The sequence below is a fragment of the Notothenia coriiceps genome, unplaced genomic scaffold (assembly GCF_000735185.1).
Source record: "Notothenia coriiceps isolate Sejong01 unplaced genomic scaffold, NC01 NC01_scaffold00028883, whole genome shotgun sequence".
Lineage (NCBI taxonomy): Eukaryota > Metazoa > Chordata > Actinopteri > Perciformes > Nototheniidae > Notothenia > Notothenia coriiceps.
The window spans coordinates 19,576-41,402 of NW_011361584.1; the positions used below are offsets into that span (position 1 = coordinate 19,576).

General features: G+C 40.3%; 1 protein-coding gene across 1 annotated transcript in view; it reads right to left on the reverse strand.

The window, feature by feature from the left end:
• Window positions 1–18,564, reverse strand: part of LOC104958518 (rho guanine nucleotide exchange factor 26) — a 25,240-nt gene extending 6,676 nt beyond the window's left edge. Inside the window, exons 1-12 of the mRNA XM_010786260.1 lie at window positions 18,328–18,564; window positions 16,349–17,831; window positions 15,835–15,886; window positions 15,552–15,694; window positions 13,520–13,576; window positions 12,742–12,902; window positions 9,817–9,969; window positions 9,499–9,628; window positions 8,895–8,969; window positions 8,484–8,573; window positions 6,784–6,938; window positions 1,609–1,818 (exon numbers count right to left, since the gene is read on the reverse strand). Of these exons, the coding sequence (XP_010784562.1) occupies window positions 1,609–1,818; window positions 6,784–6,938; window positions 8,484–8,573; window positions 8,895–8,969; window positions 9,499–9,628; window positions 9,817–9,969; window positions 12,742–12,902; window positions 13,520–13,576; window positions 15,552–15,694; window positions 15,835–15,886; window positions 16,349–17,737 (2,615 nt within the window). The 5' untranslated portion in view covers window positions 17,738–17,831; window positions 18,328–18,564. The remainder of the gene's footprint in view (window positions 1–1,608; window positions 1,819–6,783; window positions 6,939–8,483; window positions 8,574–8,894; window positions 8,970–9,498; window positions 9,629–9,816; window positions 9,970–12,741; window positions 12,903–13,519; window positions 13,577–15,551; window positions 15,695–15,834; window positions 15,887–16,348; window positions 17,832–18,327) is intronic.
• Window positions 18,565–21,827: the final 3,263 nt, after the last annotated feature.

Here is a 21,827-nt window from a genome sequence, read left to right on the forward strand (position 1 = left end):
CACACACACACACACACACACACACACACACACCATCTTAGCCGAGGGCCCCAAACCCAAGCTATCAAAGTAGGGGCTTTCCACAACGGCACGCTATAGAGAGGGGGGGGGCAGACGAGAAGACCCCCTCGTGTACACATGGGAAGTACATAAGGCTCAGTGGGCAGCACATTTAAGTCATGTCACTCCCTCCTTCATGTCACTCCCTCCTACACAGAGCCATAGCAGTCACACTTCACACTATTACTGCAGTCGCTTTGTCAGGTTTCACCTAGTGGCAGCACGGGGGCTAATACCACTGGTCCACACCGCTATCCAATAAGAAAACTGGTTTTATGACTACAAAGTTACAATGATTATATAAGTTAACATCTATAAGAGTTTCAATATTACCACAGCTTTAAAAAAGAAAAAGCAGGAAAGGCAAAGACAAGTCAGATAACACATCTTTATGTTGCAGAAGTAATTCAAAATGATATATTTTCTAACCAGTTGTTTGTGTTCATCCAGTGACTAGTTACTGCACATATTCAATGTTGTGTTTTTTCCCTGTTGCTTTTGGAACAATTGGCTGAAGAAAAATAAACAAAGCAGGGATTCAAACTAATTAAGAGCCATTTAAAAAGGCAGCGTTTTGTACAGTGGAGCTTAGAAACACACCTTGTGTAATGAGAATACAGAAGGGGGTTTGGTATCTACACAGGAATGAGGAGGAACTGGCCATGTGCCTATAAAAACACTCTTAAACAAAGTCTTTAATCTCAGAAAAGAATTACAGTGAAAACTAATTGTGTTTGCCTATGCATTTGTGTGTCTACATGGACATCGCCAACTAGAGCAAATAAACCCTCTATGAAGTCCAATATATGACAGATCCCCTTTGTTTGTGCGGGTTATATAATCTATCCAAACAACCTCGCGTTTCACTCTATTTGCTGTACCAAGAGAGATGGGAGGGGTCAAACTTTACCAACTCGCTACAGGCATGAATATCCAGGAAGTTCAAACCAGCTGATTTTATTTCTAGGTCAGATGTGTGAGTAATCATTTACACTGCACATGCAACACATGTCAGCTACAATCAGGAGACTTTAGACGAGAGTTTCCCAAGAGTATATGGCTGGGGTGAAAGACTCAGTCAACAAAACAATTATGTAGTACAGATGATATGTGTAACAGGATGAGTGCAGACAGTATGAATGTATAAGCGACCAACAAACTTCCATTTCCTATGTCACATAAACACCAAGCAGAAAGGCTCAGGCTGTCTCTTGAGAATGGAAGTAACAGAATATCCCTGTGACCTGTAATGGTCCAAAAGAGAAATAAGAGCTTAGTGGAGGGGTAATGGGATTTTCTTTGGAAGTAGTGTTTTATGGACAAAGGAGGATCTGAGATGTAGAAAAACGTAATCTCTGGATACCAAAATATCAAACCGTATACGTACTTTGACCTGCTGATACGAGTGTAAAATGATGCAGGGGAAATATATTGTCAGAGAAGAAATGATTCATCTCAGCTTAATGGCACTCGTAAAAGTCTAACTGAAATGCAAGAGAAACAGCACAATTAAGAGTGACAAAGGTTATAAAAGAATTAATTACTTACAGCAAATCCGTCCCAAGGATCATGGGCACTTTTTCACTGGAGTGGTTGCTACGGAAACGCAGACGGAAAAGGTGGTTGGCGCCAGCTTGCCGTGAGCTCAGCATGCTGGCGGTGCTTCTGACTGGTGACAGGTTGAGATCCTCCGGCTGGCAGGATCCCACCCAGATCTGGTCCCTCAGAGCGTAGTCGATCACAGTGTAGCTCTCCTCGCTGAAAGAGACAGAATTTGTTTTTATCTTACTGTTATTTAGCTCGGCTTGTTAATTAAGATTCATTGGAGTGTGACAGAAAGGCCTTAATGTAGGCCTTTTGTTAGGCAAAACCATCATCAAAGTCAAGACAAAGCTCGTAAAAAATGTGCCCTAACCCTAACCCTACTACTCGAATATGCAAACACAGACAAACAGAGCTTTATCAGTGGAGTGACTTTTACATACACAAACACGTTCTCACACACATATTGTTGTTCAGTGGAAAACTAACACCGAATTTGACAGTCAAATGCATTTCAAAAACATGTTTCCTGGAACGTATCCCATATTCAATGCAGTTAGATAACGATGCAAAAAAAGTAGTCATTATAGACCAGTAATCTTATCATTTCAAGATAATTCAGTAGGTTTATGTTGAGTTAGATATAAATATCACGAGGGTTATAGAAAGTGATTGAATGCCAAGTTGGTATTGAAAACGTAAATGTGGATTCAGCTGATTTTCTCTCCTTTTGCAAACTTTTCTTACAAAACATCGGTCATTTAACCGAAGATCGATTCTCATTTTGAAATTCTGGTATAAATTGTATGTGCTCAGTTCCCTTATTGACCTATGCTTGGTGTAAAAAGCCCCAATTCAAAATAACCTAAAAATGTCCTTCAACCCTCCTCCTCCAACCAGCCACTAACAATGCCTTCATTAAAATCTTGATGTTACTTTGTTTTTATAGTATTTTATTATTAAAGCTGTAAGTGTTTAAAGAGTAAATATCCATCATTGCAGCTTTATTTTTGTTCTTATTGATCTAATTATTTACAATACACATCATTATACTTAAAGAAATGTATAAACCAAGGCAGTTTATTGTATTGCACAAAACCGAGTACAGAATAACATTTTAAATACATTATATTTATTGATTATCATGTACCCACTACTACACCATCCAACAACTCCTGCTTCACATTACATATAAGCTCATTGTTTTAGTAAAGATTCAGTTTCCTAGTAACTCAGTTGTCAAGTGTAGTTAATAAAAATACACCTGGATTAAAAAATGTACTGGCACATTAAAAGTCCAAATATTCAGCTTTCCTTACACTAAATTAGCTGCCCTCTGGTTTACTGCATGCCTATAACTCCCATGAGTACCTCTACCTGAGCATGACCTCGTGTCAAAAAGTATACGGAGTAAATTAAGAACATCTGGAGCTTATTTTGTAACATGGTACCTCTTGGAGAAGAAAGTGTGTGCTCTGATGTTAATGTGTGTGTGCAGATGTGTCTATCAGACACATGTTTCATCAACCTGAGACTGAAATAGTAGCCAGCCTGAGAAGCAGTATACTGGACAGGAAGTATCTTCTTGTAAGCCAGCATGTCCATTACTGGGCTGAACACAGAAACACAAGCAGGACCAAAGCTAGTGGTTAAACAAGAAATAGTGAGCAGTGTATCTGTCCATGTCTCCCTCTTTCACTGACACACACACTCACACACTGGACTCTGGGGCCCTGACTGTCTGAGGGATCCAGTCACGGTCGGGAGGTTCTCAACAAGGTTTAACTGTTACCCATCAGCCCCTATTGTCCACCAATGAATCAAGTTAAAGACTGTTGCCCACAACCGATTAGACTTCTTGGAAGAAGGGAAAGAGGGAGAGATGGATAAGATAAAAGCAGACTGGGAAAGAAAGTATGAACAGACAACTGTAACCACAAGCTGTTTCTGCACCGGCCCAAGGCTGAACCAAAGAGGTTGATGATTTAGAAAATGTACATATTTGCTTTCTTGCAAAGAGTTGAATGAACAAGATTTAAGCACACTTACATTTGTCTGCTAAATAGGATTGTTGTTCCTATCTCCCTAGCTTATACTCCTCTCTTTTTAATATAGCTATATAAATATTGATTTAAAAAAAAAATGTCATAACAAAATCTTACAAGGGAGTGACAATCTCTAAATCAGCTTTCTGCACCACTGGACCTTACATTATAAACATTTTTGTTTGACTACAAATATATTTCACTGTGCATTTTGAAATATAAAACGTTTAATTCTGTCATTCATTCTTAAACCATCAATATAAAATGTGCCCTTATTTTATAAAGTAAATGGGTTGACGTGAAGAGTTGTTTTGCAATGGATTTTTATCATTTTTGTGATGGGTTATACTTCTTGAAAGCCATTTAAACTGTGCAACACTTTCGGTTATTACAATAAGTCTATTTGGTGTTATCAGTCAGACCCTCAACTACACTGAAATCCTAACAATCCCAAATAAAAGGAGTTCCTCAATAAAAACATTGAATAATCCCAAATATTATTTTATTTAACATTTAAAAAGTTTTGCTCTGTGGATTTAAGGGGTCGTCATTATTTTGGCCCCCGACAGCCCTATAGGTGAAATGCCTGGAATTCCTTTTGCATGACGCTGGGGGATGGGATAGGATGGGAAATCTGCATGTGTGTGAGGTGAGTTTTCTCATGTGTGTGGGTTAGTGACTATACAGTGTTAGATTCATGATAAATACTGTAGGAATGACTATGGGAAATAATTTAGTATACTATGTTAAAATAGGGAGACAGGTGTTAACAATTGAAATAATGGGAGAAAGAATATATCTACTGTTTGGCCAGCTTATAAACTACTTGCACAGAAACAAACTTGCTGGAATGAAAGCTACTCTGCTGTTAGAGATAAGACAGGCATCTACCACACGTCATCACAACTGTGCGAGCTTTCATTTGACTAGTTGATAACCAGTTGTTCCACACTCAAGAAAAGTTAATACAAATCCTCAGAGAGATGTTAAGATAGGAGGATCCCAAGTCCAGCATGCAGGCAGACATGCGCCCGAACACATTGAAAGAGAATAGTTTTCTGGTGCAAAGAACAGTATAGGTGTGTTGAGACTATGGTTAAGTGAAACAAACAGGGAGGCAAAAAGAAAAGCTAGAACAGAAAGTGTTGGGATTATAGGCTTGCACACACACTCACACACAAACACAGGACAGACAAAAGAATCCACAAGGTCATGACAACCAAAAATAAAGGGAAAGGACAGAGAGATATAGAATAGAGGGATGAATACCTTAACATCAACAATACTGAACGTTTAGTTGATTACACAGGAAAAAGGGGGATGTGAATGTGAGAAAAGGGGCCAGCTGGTGTGGACTCAGTGTTATGTAAGTGTCCCTGAGAACCAGAGAGCAGCAGATAAAAAAAATGCCCCAGCTTTCCCTCACTGTTTCACAGTGTTGTAGTGAAAGCTTTGTGTTATCTGATCAAAATTCCAAAACCTGTATATTATTTTTGGATTTGGCGAGATATAACACGAGAGAATAGCAACACATTAGACAACTGTAAAGTTACAGCATGTTTGGTACATGTGGCCAGAAACAAACTATTATCAAAAGTTAATCGAGGTCGATCAACTGAGTGTTTCAGCTCAGACCTTATGATTACTCAAAAGGTTACCGATTAAACCGAGTAAGAAATCTGAAATAATTTAGTTTTGATTAGCAGACACGAAAAGTTATTATTTTTTTGTCAAATCCTACCCCAAACAAAGCAAGCATACTAACCAAGCATAAATCTTTCTGCTCCCTTTCAAGCAAAAATGTAGATCAATAGTCCGGTAATACTGAAAAACATTCTCAGGTGATAGGTATGTTTTCTCTCCACTGTGTATGTGCTGTGGATTTGACCTTTCCCCCCCTTTCCATCTGGTGTTCATGGTTTTCATTGAAATGTAAGCTCATGAAAAACGTGACAAGAAGAGGCTGAGAGGATTCAAGCACATAACAGTATTGCACTTGGCAAAAAAGTTCATTTAGCTGCTCATAAGAAATCCACCCACACACCCTCCAGGCCATAATGACAGGGGAAAGCGCTATAACACCATTATGTTCTGGAGGTTCTGTGACCTGGCTCTGCCTGGCGAGCCTCGGGTTCCCCTGAGGTGTTTTTATTTTGATTCCTGCAGATGGAGAGCAGTAGAGTAGCGTGCCACAGCAGGGCTCCTGCGCTCACCCGCAGTACAAACCAATATTGTAACAGCGTCTCCCATTCAAACACACCCACACTTTTATCTCCGGAGCACTCCCTTTTCCCAAATCCCTTTTTCAAACACAGGCCTGTAACACCACACACTGCTGGAAGCTGCCGTCCATTCTCAGATTCCCAGAAAAATATCACATGGAATGTTTCTTCTCCTTTTTTTTTTTGTAATGATTCTTAGGAATTCTGAGTTTTTGCGAGTGGCGGGACAATCAGTTCCAGACACAGAGTGAGCAGGACGAGAAGAGATTTTTTTTGGCGAAAATAGACACATGTGCACGCACACCCACACTGCACGCAAGCAAATGAAAACCACATCATTTCATGGAAGTCCTCTTGATGGTTTGTTTCATGTTATTGCCCTAAACTAGGGGAACCAGAGGAGGGGAAAGCAGACTCACTGACAATGTGCAGGTCTACTATCTCCAGATTAGTCATAGTCCCAGGATATTTTGAAACCTCAACAACATTTAGTTCAGGTTCATGAAGCCAAGTTACAACAGGTTCAGGTAAGTGCACCTGTTCAGCTTTATAGACAATCCCATGAATGTATTCATAAAAGATCAGTCTGGTTGTACAGTGCATCAACAGGTTCTTCCTCAACCCTGCTGATTTGTCCTTGTATTTTAATTGTTTTGCTTTCATTTCAGCAGGGTACTGAGTTATTGTTCCTTGTTGTCTTGCTTCCAACAAGTGAAAACACAAAGAGAGGACAATATTACACAAACTGCTGTCAGGGTCATGCCCATAAGCGGTTCATACACTCCCAAAGTGAAAACCAAGGGCTTATGGTTACACTTTCACCCTTAACATGTCAGAACAGGTGAGTCATGAGCAAAGCCAGCACACCGAGGCCACACTCACATAAGCCAAATCAAACACAGATCCAGACTAACCTCTTTTTCCTAGTGACGATCAGGACGTCATTGAAGAGGAAGAAATAGACCTGTTGCCGTGACGTTCGCTTCAGGAAGATACCATTATCCTCAACAAATGCAGTCAGTTCTCCTCTCTTTACCATCCACCTGGAGGATGAGACCAGGGGAAAAGGCTGGAGAAAAAGAAGAAAGAGAATGTGATGAAGAGGAAATGCACTTAAATCTAATCAAATAAAAAAAATGTAAGTGTTGATGTCAGGAATTCCCTAAATCACAATTGTGTGTACACTTGTGAACAGCTGGCTATGCAGTCTTAGAATGTGAATCCCAAATGTGCCAACAGCTTTTTCCCACACTACTTAGACACACTAGAGCCTGCCAAGCCTTGCGCGCATTACATTTAAGGAAACTCGCCAAGTGTCGCTGCATGTCAGTGTATGACTGCAGCATAGGGCTGTACCCGAATAGCCGAATATTCGTTCGTTGGAGTACTATTCGGGTTTGAATGTATTGAAATCTCCAATATCAACGTAAGAGCTTGTGCCTCTTCGGGGGCTGCCATCACTTAACCATAAACTTTATGGTTTACTTTCTCCGTCTTTATATCATGTAGATATGACTTTTCTCCGTTAATCTCCGTCACGTTGTTTCCATAGCAACAACTTCCTGTCAACAGCGCTAACTCTCCTTCAAAATAAAAGCATGTCCATAAAAAATAGGAAGCCAAGCCAAATTAAACTTAAAGGGGACATATTATGCAAAATGCACTTTTGTACGTCTTTTATACATGAATATGTGTCCTTGGTGTGTCAGGGAACTCACCAAGTGTCAGAAAACACAACCCTCTCTCTTTTCCTCCATACCCAAATCTCTAAAAACGGGACTGCAATGGAACTGATTATTATTTGAATTGTTCTGAAGTCAGAAAAGGGGTGCTCCGCCTATATGGGCAACTCTCCACCTATCAGGGGAATGAGAGACCGCTCAAAAGTGCTGGAGACGCTGTAGTACTTATGCCAGGCCTGTATGTGGCGCTGTAGTCTGCCACAAAAGCAGAATCAGCCCTTGCAAAAACAGGGCTGGAAAAGAGCAAATAGAGCGCAATGAGGCTTGGCTAAAATGCATGGTCTGTTTGGTATTTTGAAAAAAAAACATGACATGTTTTATATATAAGGTATGGCCCTACAATATAAGTTTCAAATATAGCATGATAGGTCCACTTTAAGACAACTGCAACGAAAGTAACAAACACAATGCAATATCCTTTTCAATTGGGTTATACGTTAACAAATAACTATAAAACAACAATAGGCCTACTGTAGAATAACTAAATGAATGCCGTGAATAAAACCGAAATAGACGTGTCGAAGCGGTTCACTGCTGATTGCTACGCATCCCCATAAAAAAACTAGCATTGGCTCTGTCCAAAAGTCATAAAATGAATGACTTGGACCAAGTGACGGTAGATAAAAAAGATACATATCCACATTAAAGTAAAATATGTTTCACTTCGGATTACAGAATGCGATTGGATGCCCTGTAGTGTTTTCTTGTAAATAAGAGAAACACCAAAAACTGGTTCCTGAGATCTCGATCATTGTGGCCACAGAGGCATAAACTTGTCAAACTATAACTGATAATGTCATCTCTTAACCAGAATAAAATTGTTTTAAGAAAAAACTACTCGAGGTGCGAGTGTGTAACAATTGTGTCAATACCTTGATCTTGAACTCCAGCTGAGAGTTGATGGTGTACATCATCTCTGTCCTCTCCATAGTGCGCGCTCCTTCGTTACACTTTCTTACCACCTGCTCACAAACACAGAGTCTATTAATCACAACATTTTTTTTCCATTTTGGATATCCATTTGCTGTATGCTATTATGGTAGTTAAAGCATTTGTTTATTGGTGAGCTGATATTTATCAAGTAGAAGATGTTGCGTTTTTGCAAAAATGTCCTCACCAAAATACAACATAAAATATTGATTGCCTGCCAGCCTCATCCTAGTTGTCTATGTCCAAGGCAAGCATTTTAACTATAGCTATTAATGCATTACATTTATTTGAAAATAAAAACATTAAATACAGGATGAGTTTGTATATAATTTCTAGTCCTTAAGCCAACGCACCTTGCTGACAGCTTGTAAAGCTTTCTTACAGTCTTCATATTGGGCCGAGTCTTTAGGTGTCTTCTGACAGATTGTCTGCAACAAAGGGATTCAACAAATCAGTAACACTACTTTATAAAATAAAAAACATATTAATGCACAAACAATTCATTGCACCCATGAGCATCACCATTTATCAAAGCACAATAAAATATGGATGCATCAAGAAAGCTGTGGGAAGCAATGAATTCAAACCAAACTTTCTCAGGATCCAAAAGCCTCTGAGTGCAAAGCAAGCATAAACCTCAGAGTCCCTAAGGAGACACTGACGGAGGATGAAGAAGAAAATGGAAGGAGCAAGGGAGAGGAAGGGGGGAAGGCACAGTAGGGACAAAATAAAGGAAGCATGAAACTGAAAACAAACAAAAGAAAAACCTTTAAAAAGGGAAAAGGGAGGAGTCAGACAATCACTAACGATTATCAAGGAGTGATGTAAGGTCACACAAACATCTTAGAGGTTGGCTCACATACCATGTAGAATTAGTAAGGAGAGTAAGAACAAACAAACTGAGTCAAAGTCTTGTTATTCCAAAGCTAATGCTACTTTATTTTTTCCAGCACTCACATCCATGAGTAGGGGCAGACGTGTTATCCTCTGCATAGGCAGGATAAGGAAGGAGATCATGGGGAGGTTCCTGCAGTCTGGGTGGCTCTCTATCCTGGTGAGCACCTCCTTAAAAACTGGATTCTTGGACCTGCAACATGTGGGGCAAATGGAGGTTAGGTGTTTATAAAAAAGATTCAAAGAGGAACACATGAACAGGGAGTAATAGCAAACTTCCTGGTTCAAAGTGTCTCAGCAGTAATCTTGGATCAAGTCCATGAGAGATATGATAAGAACATCTGTGTGTGTGTGTGTGTGCGTGTTTGCTCGGTCACTCACACCAGCCTCTGCAGGGTTCGCTGCTGGTAGACTTCATTGGAGCAGTATGTCACAAAAGGATCAAAGTTGGATTGTGAGTGGTTGTCAACGATGTCGCTGATGTCATTGATCACAATGTTCTGTTGGTGTCTTTCCTCCAATTCCTTAAAAAACCTGAGTACAGGATAAATTAGTGTTAGTATTTCAGGGATTAATACGGCACATGGCAGCAGCTGGAGTCAGAAGCATCGGATCATGAGTCATCCCCCGCTTGGGAAAATATAGGATGCAATGACAGATACAAAGTCATGAAGGCAGGATGCACCGCCAACACCTTTTTTTCAAACCCACTGTAAGATCACAAAAGAGGAACTCCCCGCCTCTTAAAATAGACATAGCCTACCATTAACCATAACACAGAGGCTTTTCCTCTTCCTGAGCTCCACCAGATGGCTAGTTTAACGGCATGCCACATGGCCAACTTCAAGACAATAAGTGTTTTTACATGCAGCATCCAAGGTGACAAACAGGAAGCTGTCGCACGGACACAGGACACACCTTGACCAGTTGGACTGAGTTTGAGTGCATCTGTTGAAGAACCTCGAGCGTCCTCATCCCTCATTTACCAACACGCCATGACTATCTATGGGAAACATTGCTTCTCGTGTGGCCTTGGGTCATGCCTTGGCCTGACCCTACACCTTTTGAACTATCCTCTTACTAACGAGGTGATGAGCACACAGGATGACAGCAAACACACACACAGGTTGCCCTGACGCCTGGCCCACATCCTAAAATGTGTATTCATGGCTTTAACAGGTCAAGGCTGCACAAGTTCAGACCACGCTCACTCCGGGGTTAAAACTCACTGACCCCAATAACAGCATGCTGTCATGAGCCAAGAGGTCAAGGGAGGTGAGTTAAATCAGGGTGAGGAGAAACAAAAGTGGAAATGCCCAAAATCAAGCTACTGACTAAGAATGACTAGTTCAACCAGCACATACTGAGAAATACAAAAGGTATTAGCCTCCCTGTCAGCACTGATGCAGTGATAACGTTTGTGATGGTCATGTTTAATGTATTGCGTATCCTAAGGCTGCGAGGGAAATACAGTAACCAACCACCTGCATTTGAAATACTCAGCAGCCTTCCCACTTACTGTAAAACACAGACTACAGGAGCCGGCAGAGTGATATTTCTATTTGTATCTATGAGAGGGTAAAGTGAAAGCCTGGCGATCTGTTCTAAGTTACACATCTTGTTTGACCAGTGAAACAGGCCATTTTATAACTTAAGAGGTGCAGTCTCATCGTCTCCATGCCCCCCACTCTTCTCTCCCAGGGCTATGCAGGTCTAGGTTTTTAGGTGGGAAGGGTAAAGTATCACATTAATGTGTGTGGCCTGTGCATTGGAAGGAGAAAAGGGGAGTGAGATGGGCTGCAGCATGTCGCAACACAGGAAGGAATTGTTGAGGAATTTACAGATACCCCCACTCATATTAAGTGGGAATGAGGCGTACATAAATGTAAAAACAATGTCCATGTCAATCCATGTGCCTAATAAGCTGCAGAGAGTGAGGAGTATTATTTTGTAGCTGTTTTTCCTTCATGATAACAGAGATAAGTCAGATGAACATGTATGTAATGAGGAAATCTTTCTCCCTGGGGGGGCTGACATCCTGACAAGGAATCCCAGAGCAAATGTCAGGAACAGTTACAGCAGGGAGGCAGTGAACGCACCGGATTTACAACCTAAGCAGAAGAAAGATTAAGGCTAGCTTAACCTAATTTCACACTCAGATATATTACCCATATTATTAACATAGGGTTTTTGAGAATATCTCAATGTGGTGACATCCTGCTGGTGGAGTGGGTTCAGTAAATGTTTGATTAAGAGAAGGAATGTGTAAAAAGACTGTAAACCTTAGACTTGTTGTTAAGTCTTTAGTCCCTATAGCAGGCTACCATAACGCTACATCATACAGTAGTAGTTTCACTTGAAGTCATTGTCATACTGAATAGTAAACTCATAAAAAAACACGATAAATCATACAATAGTTAAAAGCATTGACACATATGAACCCAACGAAAAACATATGGGCTGAGAAATTCATCTGTCAATCATTTGTAGAAATAATGGAGCCCTGTACAACACAGTCATTTCTGAGGCAGCACAGTTTTCATCAGTCTCTACTTTTCTTCCCTCTCATGCACGAGTGTTTTAGTTTATGGGAACCATGGAAGTTCATGGTTACCTGACCATGAATGTCATTAAACAGTCCACACGCATGCACTGTAAATCATGATGGACGGGTAAACTCAGATGGCTCGTAGCAGCCAATATTTGCCATTGCGTTATTAATACACTCACCTATAAAAACAGGTAAAGAACTCATGCATTCTCCATTTTACTTTTGAAATCTCTCAAGCAGCAAGAAATGTTCTTTAAATGAAATAATAAAACAACTATAGCAAATCTAAATTGTTCTTTTACCTTGTTTGCCCCATAGCCGGTGACCAAACACAGAAAACCGTTCAGTGCTGCCTACCCGCATTCCTTTAAACCAAACTGAAAACAACTCTGGATGCAGCAAGAGAGTGTAAGGGTAAGGCTGACCGAATGGTATGGACATAAATTAAATAATGTTTACAGACACACCTCACATGGAATGAATGCGGGCTAACAACTTGAGCTGTTGAATAGAAAAACGATCTAGCTCATTAGCCAAGAACCACAAACCACAAACACTAATAAACTTTTAGATCACACGCGAGCGCAACCTAAAAATGCCCACCAGCATTTCAAAAACATTAATTATTGTCTAGTCTTCTCTACACTGAAAAAAGTTATTTAAATATACAATGAAAGGACCAATCATGAAAAATAACACCAATAATACACTGATAATAATTTTGCCTAAACTTTACCACACAACCATGCACTCACTTTTTGCTGGCCTCACAGACGTCGGTGATGTTGGAGAAGAGGTGGTGGTGTTCGGTCTTGGTCATGGCCTCTATGAGCTCTGCGGAGTTTTTGAACATGCGGATCAGGATCTCCAAACTATGGAGGTAAGAGTGCTCCGAGGAGATCAACTCAAAGATGGCCTTAGGAAGGGCAAGAGAGGGAGGACAAAATTGGGGATTACTTGTGTTTTTTCACAATAGTCATTTTATTACATCCATTTGTGACTTTGCATGCTTTAAATAAAACACTAAGTCCCGACTCACTCACTCACACACTGCTCTATGAAATGGGCTTTGTCATCAACATTCTTAACATACCTCTGCTCTAAAATCATTTTTGGAATGCTTTTGAAAAATTCCAAGACGACTTAAGAATTTCCAACTATCTGTAAAACCATGACACTGGAACAACAGAAAACACACTATCATCACACCATCCATTTAAGCTCACTACTTAAGGCCTTAGTACACGGTTAAATGTTTTGTTACTCATATTAGGAAAGGAAGTTATGTAAATATTTATTGGAACATCTGTCCTTTCTCGCCCCGTTACAAAGACTTTGCTTTAAAGATATAATGGTCCATTATGCATGTGTCCTGCTGTGCTCAGTCAATGGCATTTTATTGGTCTGGAATTTACAGAGACCAAATGGACAGCCTTTCTCCCCCAAGTGCTTGGCCGTTTTGTACTTTGCATGTGTGGCGAGAATAGGATTTTTCTCACTCTGAACCAAACGCGTGTAAAATATGATGCCTACTTCTTGTCTTTTGCGTTCCTCTTGACTCAACTTGTCAGAAAGACCACTTTTTTTGACCTGTACAAAAAAACAAAAAACAAAAGCGATTAAAAGTCATAGGAATGAGAAAAGTTTTTTTAATACAAAGTCACACTTGTTTGAATACTCAGGGGATTTTTTTCAGGGTCAGGGGTGCTTTGCATTTATAACATGGGTGTGTGCATGTGTGTTTTTGTGTGCCAATCTTGTCCTCACACAAAGAAAGGAGCCCTTTGCATACCACACTGAATAGATAGCCAGTGAGGTTGTTGTAGGAAATAGGGAGAGAAATATCTTCACTGAAAAAAGAAGTACCAGGAGAGTGTATAAACAGGTATTGGTTTTATCCAAAAAGAAATGTAAACATTTGGCCAAAGCATAATGGATAAAGGGGATGTGTGTTGGTGTGTGGCTGACAGATTTGGTACAAGGATATTTGAATAAGAAAGCAATATTTTTGGAATTAGCTGCGTGTGGAGTGCCATTGAATTAATCACCCAGGGCCTTTTCAAACTGAAGGGAAGGTTGAAAAACACAAAACAGGCCTTTGTCTCCTGTTCAACCATAGACAATATGATGCGGTCTACATTTTTTTCTTTACCAGATTAAACATGCAGGCATAAAAGAAGGTCCATCTTTCCTTGTGTCCACTAGCTTTGCATCCTCTTTTGGTCTAAGGAAGTGATACTGCTCCTGGAGCATCCTTCCTTCTCTCTAGTATCTGTCCTGCCGCCCTCGGCAAACAAGGAGAACAAATATATATTGTGCCAAACCTTTACCGCGGTATCAGCTAAATCAGGCATCAATATAAGGCAAGGCAAGGCAAGTTTATTTATATAGCACTTTTCTGTACGCGACAATTCAAAGTGCTTTACAAAACAAATTAAAAGACTATATAAGGCAGTGAGGTGAGGTTTTAATCAGCTAACAACCATGCGCACAGTTGTGCCAATTGAACTTAATCCCAGTTTGCAGTTTCATTGGGTGTGACTGAAACACTACCAATTAAGTGTCATTATTGAATAGCTGAATGTTTTTCTGAAACTATGATTGTTTGTTTAAAACAGAGCAAAACAAACTGATTTCAGGAAACTTAAGCAGCATGAGAGGAGGTAGCTCCAGGGAATCTCAACCGTCCGAAGCCAGGTATCATGATTACTGGAAATGTGAAAATACATCAAACAGTAATGGTTCAAATTGACAGGGGAACAACAGAATAAGGGAGAAGCTGAGAGAAACAACACACATGACTCACACAATGACAAGTTGTAAATCAGGTTATTGACTTTCCTGGAATTATTTCCTGCCACAACACAATTTAAGTGTAATGCCAGCATTTCCCACATAATGTGAAAGTTAAAGTAGAATGCCGCAGCGTTACATGATGTACTGTCTGGCCACAAATATAGCAATGAGAACAATTTCTGAATGTTCTCTTCTTTGGATCCAATGTTCCAATGATTTGAGTCTGAGTGCTAATCAGAATCTGCTCAGCAATTCAATAACATGTCCTAATTGCCTCCATCAATGCCTTGGTCTGCTTTTGATCCTTCACTTTCCCTCCTCAACAAGTAAACACAAAGATGGGAATGCCTGAATTAGCTCATTCCCCTCTGCTTTCCTTAATAACCCCATTTTCAATCCCAAACTATATTATGTAATGTAGAGTCACCGCACGTTTCTGTAGAGGCAACATCTTAAACATATTTTCAGTGTGACGACTTTGTAGAGTTTGCCAGCACACTGGCATAAGGCCCAGCAGTGCTTGCAATACTTCCTGAGGGTCTGGCTGACTGTCTGCCTCCCTGCCCACCGAGTCCTAGAAGAAATGCTCCTGCACTCCTTTATAAAGTCAGGGGCAGAGAAGGCAGAAACAGGCGGAGGATGGGTATGGACTGTGACCAACTGGATATGACAGCATTCTTGAAGGCATTAGCATTCCAAGACTCCACGGCCACAGCAGTGAGTGCATACTGTATGTTTGTGTGTGTCTGTTTGTGTGTGTTGTACTGACCACACTCAGCTGGCTCCAGGAGGTGCGTATAGGTCTGTATTGTACCACAATGCCGTTATCTGGTTTTGGTTCTCTAGAATCTGCATCCTCATCTGAATCATTGTGTAAGGCCTTCTCCTTGTAGTTCTGGTACATCTCTTCCTCTGAAACCGATTTGTTGACAGAAACATAAAGTTGAAGTCTTTAAACAGTAAAATACTGTACACAGAAAGTAAAAAATAGACACTACATGAGTTAAAGTTAGGGAAACATGGTGGAAACGAAACAAACAGGTGTTTCTCACCCTCACTGTCAAACGTCCGCTGATGGGTCAATACTTTCTTCCTATCTAGACTCTGAAATAAAGAAAAAACACAATTGTCATGACTTGGACAAACGCTGAGGGACCAAGCAAGCACACACAACATTTTGAATGAAAGAGGCTTCTGTATCTCTGTCACCTGTCCATGACCTGCCTTGCCCTTTCTGGTGACCTCCTTCATTGACCCCTGTCTAATTAGAGAGCCATTGTGTATAGGTTTGTATGTGTCACATTACGTCATTTCTCCCAACAACCGCATTAATTGTTTCCTTGTAAGGCGTTGTCTGACCCTCTGCTGCCTCTATTGCTAAGTTTGTCCACAATACTCAACCTGTGTTGTGATTTTAAAACTAAAGACTTTGACTTTAAACCCCAATACTGAATTGAATAATGACATTTCAACCAGTTACTGAAAATTCCACAGTTCTATATGTAAGCATCAATAGTTTAGCAACGCTCAAATTGATTTATTTGATTGTTTATTGTTTGCACCCACTTTGTTTTTTCCAGTGTTTGTAGGCTTTTCTTTTCCAAGGCTAGCAGGCTTTAAAATCCTGGGGCTGGCAAGTTTGGGAGTCCCAGGACTCGTAGGCTTGGCAGTTCCAGGGCTAGTGAGGCTGACGGTGCCAGGACTAGCTAGGCTGACGGGTGAAGCTATCTTCTCCTCATCCAGCCATTTGATGACGGGCTGGGAAAACCGATGGGCTTTTGGATCTATCGATGGGACCTCTGAGTCCTCTACACTCACACAAGCTTTCCTATAGGACGTGCTCCTCAGGCCTCTATTTAGTGTCCCTGGATTCTCACTTTCTCCGTCAGCACCTTCACCGTGGCCCGCTGCTGTAGAAAAGAAGGATCCTGTTTCCACCATACTGAGAGCTTTCAATGATCGCTTGGTGTGATCCAACCCAGGCAGCACCACCAAACCTTGGACTTGAGGCTCAGAGGGAGGCAACTTGCTCCGAATACCAGATGCTAAACCCTTGGGAATTAGCTGCTGGGTGCCCATCTTCAGGGCAGCCGCACTGTGGGTGCTGAGGACGATGGAGGGAGAGATGGATGGGGAAAGTGAGGGAGAGGGTGAGGTGGAGGACATGGAAGAAGAGCAAGAGGCATGGGAGGAGGCAGGTGAGAATGATGACTGTCTAGGGAGCGCTTGTCCTCTGTCTGCTGGCGATGCGGAGCGTGGGGTCGGTGGGTCGGAGGAGGTTAGAGAAGAAAGAGAGGGGATGCTGGAAGTGGAGCTGTAGGAAGGGGTGGGAGTGCGCCGGGCAGGAGGAGAGGGGCTGTTGTTGTTGTTGTTGTTAGGAGTGCGTGAAGACAGGACAGGAGAAGAGTTGATAGGAAGCTGTTCAGGTGAGGCTGGACTTGTCCCAAATGCTATCTGATCTTTCTGCGAGAACAAACTGAACGGGGTGGACCTGCGTTTCTGGGTTTCCTGAAGTCCCTTTTCCTGCCATACTGTTACTCCATTACTGTTATTTTCCCCGCCACAGTCTACATTACGAACTCTATTGTCCAGTGAGGCGGATCTGCTTTCCTCAGATCTAAATCTTGACAGTGAAAAGAGTCCGGTCGAGAAGTGCCCGATGCTAATGCTTCGGACAACTCTGGATTTTTTTAAGGGTTTGTGCAGAATGTGCTTCAACACAGCAGTGTTCTTGCCCCATGTCAGAGGTGTGAGTCTCTCCTCAGGTTGGCTCAAGGTAAGGGAACCATTGTCCCCCAAAGGGAAGTCTGTTGTCATAACCCCATTTATGTGGTAACTGAGCGGTCGCGGTTTGGGTCCTCTTAAGTCGTGTTTTTTTTTACAGTTTTCTGTGCGGCGTTTCCACAATGGGGTGATGTTTTTATTGGACAAATCCACATCATTGCCGATATCCATGGTGTTAGATTGGCTCTGTCCTCTTCACTATCTGTGTCCGAACCTACAGGTCACAGTGCAAACACTGCAGCACTGTAGAACACTGATCTCTCACCTAAGAGTAAACAAAAGAGAGGAGCTTTAGTGCAGTGTCCAAATTCCCAAAGTTAACTCATTAACAGGGGTTCAATACAGATAGGCTACTGATAAACTTGAAAAACACATAGAGAATTAGTTGTTGAATTTCGAAAAACAGAAGCCAAGCCAGTGAAGACAGCTGGTAATCCTTTTGTATATGTTCACTGTGCTGAAATGACCTTATTACAAACAAAAAGCTGACAAGATATTGTTAGCTGTGAGCAATCCCTGTAATATTCCAAAAAGGAAACACTGGTCTGCGGCAACATTGAGTTTAGAGACCAAGTATAGTTTTTATCTACTTTACCACTTCAAATCCAAACTTATTTGCTGTTCTTTTTATGTATACAACAAACAATACTGTATAAACCAGCAGGCTCCATTTATTCACAAGATACAGATACTGATTCAGCTGTGGAGAAAAAACTTTTTTTTAAGTAGATTTATTGTGCGAAATGTTGTGTTCAACTTACTTTTAATCAGTCGATCTGCTGCACATTGCGGTCATTGTACCTGCGACGCCGTAAAACAAACCTCCTTTGGACGAATATCAATATCAGAATTATTATAATATCAGAGTGCTTTATCCTGCATGGTATCGAAACCGAAAAAAAGTTGTGTAAACCAAAGTTGGAACAGCAGAGTTCAGTGTTTGTTCGACTGGAAACTGGTGTTAGTGGCAGAGAGCGTCTGAAGCACGGCTGACTGAACTGCAGGGTTTCTATGAGAGGAGGAGGAGGAGGAGGGGATCTGAACTCCAGAGAGAGGGAAACAGAAGAACTCTCAACTCTCCAAATGCGCAGGAACTCACCTACTGGACGATATTGGTTTATTTGAGGCTGTGGTTATGGTTTAAAAAAAATGTATCACCTCATTCAAAGCATTTAGTGTAGATAACAAACACAAAAAGGATGTTCATATTGGTAGTTAATATTATCATTTAATGGAAAGGCCCCAAATAAACCTGTAGTCTACACTTTCAAATGTGGTTCAAAACGAACATTTTATTAAATAATTACAAGTTTTGACACCCGCACAAATGATGCATTTAACTGTCTTTTAGGATACAAAATTGAACAGTTGGTGTGGTGCGCCACCCTGTGTTTTATGGCGTAATTGCACATACCTTCAGTGATTAAAAGTGATTGAATCAATCAGTAAATTCCTTTGATTTACTTCAAAGTTATAGTATAGTAGCAAATGTGTAAGTGCTGATAGTCCTCAGGAGTAAACACAGAAGTAGGATAATGATCCAATTAAAAACCCACAGCACTGTATTTAAAAAAAAAAATAGGTAATGTCTTTAAAATGACCAGACTGCCTGGTATTAAGTCTCCATGCAAAGTCCATTTGGTGTGCTTGTAACATTTGCAGATGTTTCTCAAAAGTCAATTGCCTAAATGTTCTCAAAGATTTTCAACTGTTCCTTCCCACTCCAATAAAACTCCCTGTTGTGCAACATGAGGCTGCGGTTAATTCATGCATCACTGGTTGCAAAATAATGTGACAAAAGTATTTTCTTATTAAATCCCCACAGGGCCTAAAATAAACATTTAATTACTCGATCTTGACTATTGGAGATTAGACTCAGACGGAAACTCCAGAAAAGATGCCAATTTTGACACAAACCAAACAACAAGCTGGATTTTGCATGGATCCACCGCGTGGCTCTTGTGCGCCAGTATTTCGTCTATTTGACCGCTAGAGGGAGCACTTGTCTCGTTTACTACGATTCATGTATGCACAAAAATAAATAGATAATTATTTTAAATAGTGGGTTATATCTTTAATATAAGGGCACATTTCTTAACACTGGTAGCACATTTTGCTTCCTTTAGTCCAATGGTAGAAAGAAACATATTCTCTTATTTCCATAACAATCAGTGAATTATCCAACTTAATTTATACACTTAATTATGAAATGTGACTCAAAGTGATGTCCTGGTGCAAGCACTACATCTGAGAACAGACCTGGAGCATTTTACAAACCCTAACCATGACAAAATAGGCCAATATAAAAGCATGATAAATAAATAACTGATTGTTTTTTGTGTTTTTGGTCCTCAGTGATTCTCCAAGAAGAAAATGTTGAATAAATGCAAATATGTTACGGCAAACATCAGGCAAGCTATGTTGAAGTGATAAGAGTTGATGAGGCAAATTAAGTTCAGGAAGAATAAATTGTCACCTACAGTTAAACATGCTTGCAAAGGGCAAGAGAGAAATCACTTAAATCTTCAGATGTCAGCTTTGTTTTAAAACCATCCAATATGTAAAGAGGATATAACATTTCATTACACAAGGTTTATTTATTGTATATCATGATTTATTTATTCTGTGAATTAAAAATGTTAAAACTATAAACACGGCCCTTCTTTCTTGATGTTTATAAGGTGGCTGTGGCTCAGTGGATAGAGTGCTGGACTTTGAATCAGGGGATAGCAAGTTTGAGTCCCACTGCAGTCAGCATGTCATTGTGTCCCTGGGCAAGACACTTCACCCCAAATTGCTCCTGTGGGGATTGTCCACAGGACTGAATGTATGTAAGTCACTTTGGATAAAAGCATCTAACAAATGACATGTAATGTATGGCTTGTGTATGCAACACTGCAAATAACCTCTCACATAAATCCACAACAATATTAATTTCATCACCAGAAACATTACTCTTGCTGTATTCATAATGAAGATTCACATTTATTATGATAGTTGAAATAATCAAATGACAACATTACTTTTATGCTTGCATTAGTCACCCCATGTGGTTTGACAAGCCTCATTATGTTCCAAAGGAAGTTCAGCAGCCTATCCTGTTGTATTGTTTAGAGAGCTATATGTTTCCTCATGTTGTTTAGTTTAAAAATATATACGTTTCCTCTGCCATCAGACAAGACACTCAGCTCCGACTGGAAGGCCCAAAAGCAATTCCCCTCAGCAGCGATCATCCTGACACTTTGTAAGAGGCAAAAAAACAAACTTGACTTGAAGGACCGTGAGTGAAAATGCAAGACAGAAAGACTGAAGGGAGATGGTTGAAAATCTAAGATTAAATCATTATTATATTCTCAGATAAATAGACTTAAAGACTAAAATTACGCCTCTAGCTTCTCCATAAAGCCATCTTTATTCTTCCATTTTCACAGACTGATAAGGCCATGCTTTGTATCCTGTGTTGGCTTTTGCTTGTCTGAACTAAGTATGATTGAAAACAAAATGGTGTCAAGTTGAAAAGACCTACGGCAGAAGTAGCAGGAAAACCTGACAGGAAAAGCTAAATAAATGGGATTTATAACAGAAAGTATCCTTAAAGAAAGTCATTTATTTTTACAGGGGAAATTGTAGTTATTTTAAAAGTAAAGTGGAGGATGTGGATGAGCAGCCTAACCAAACAAAATAACATTTCTGACAAATAGATTTTTCAAAAGAATAATGTCTTCTAGAAACAGATAACTAATCAAAGTGTTGTTGTTTATGGAACATGTGGTTAGAAGTATTGACATATGCTTTGAAATAATCACTTTCTTCAGAGTTGAGGATTAGATTTGTTCAAGCAAACATTTGTTAAAGGAATGAGCTGCTCTGAAGTTAAACCCCAGTGATCTACGCAGATTAACCAGTTTTTCTGGTGGAATTATATTTCTGCAAAAAAAGAGAGAAGAAAAAGCTACCATTGTGAGCCATTTGCAGCCCTCCCACAAACTCTAAAATGTTCTTTAGTCATACAAAGGTATCTAAACTGCATACATAAACTGGTTTATCTGACCTACAAATGAGCCATCTCAGTTTTCTACTGCAGGTATAAAGGAGCTAAACTGCTCCTCTATTATTTAATATTGATTGAAAAATGCAGTCCAGTGTTTCCTTTTGGCATCCAGTTCCTCCCCTAAAAAGACTCACTAAGTTCTTTAAGTTTATACATTTTAATCGCCAGCAATGTAAACGTCAACTCAAAAGAAAATATTGTTTTACCAAG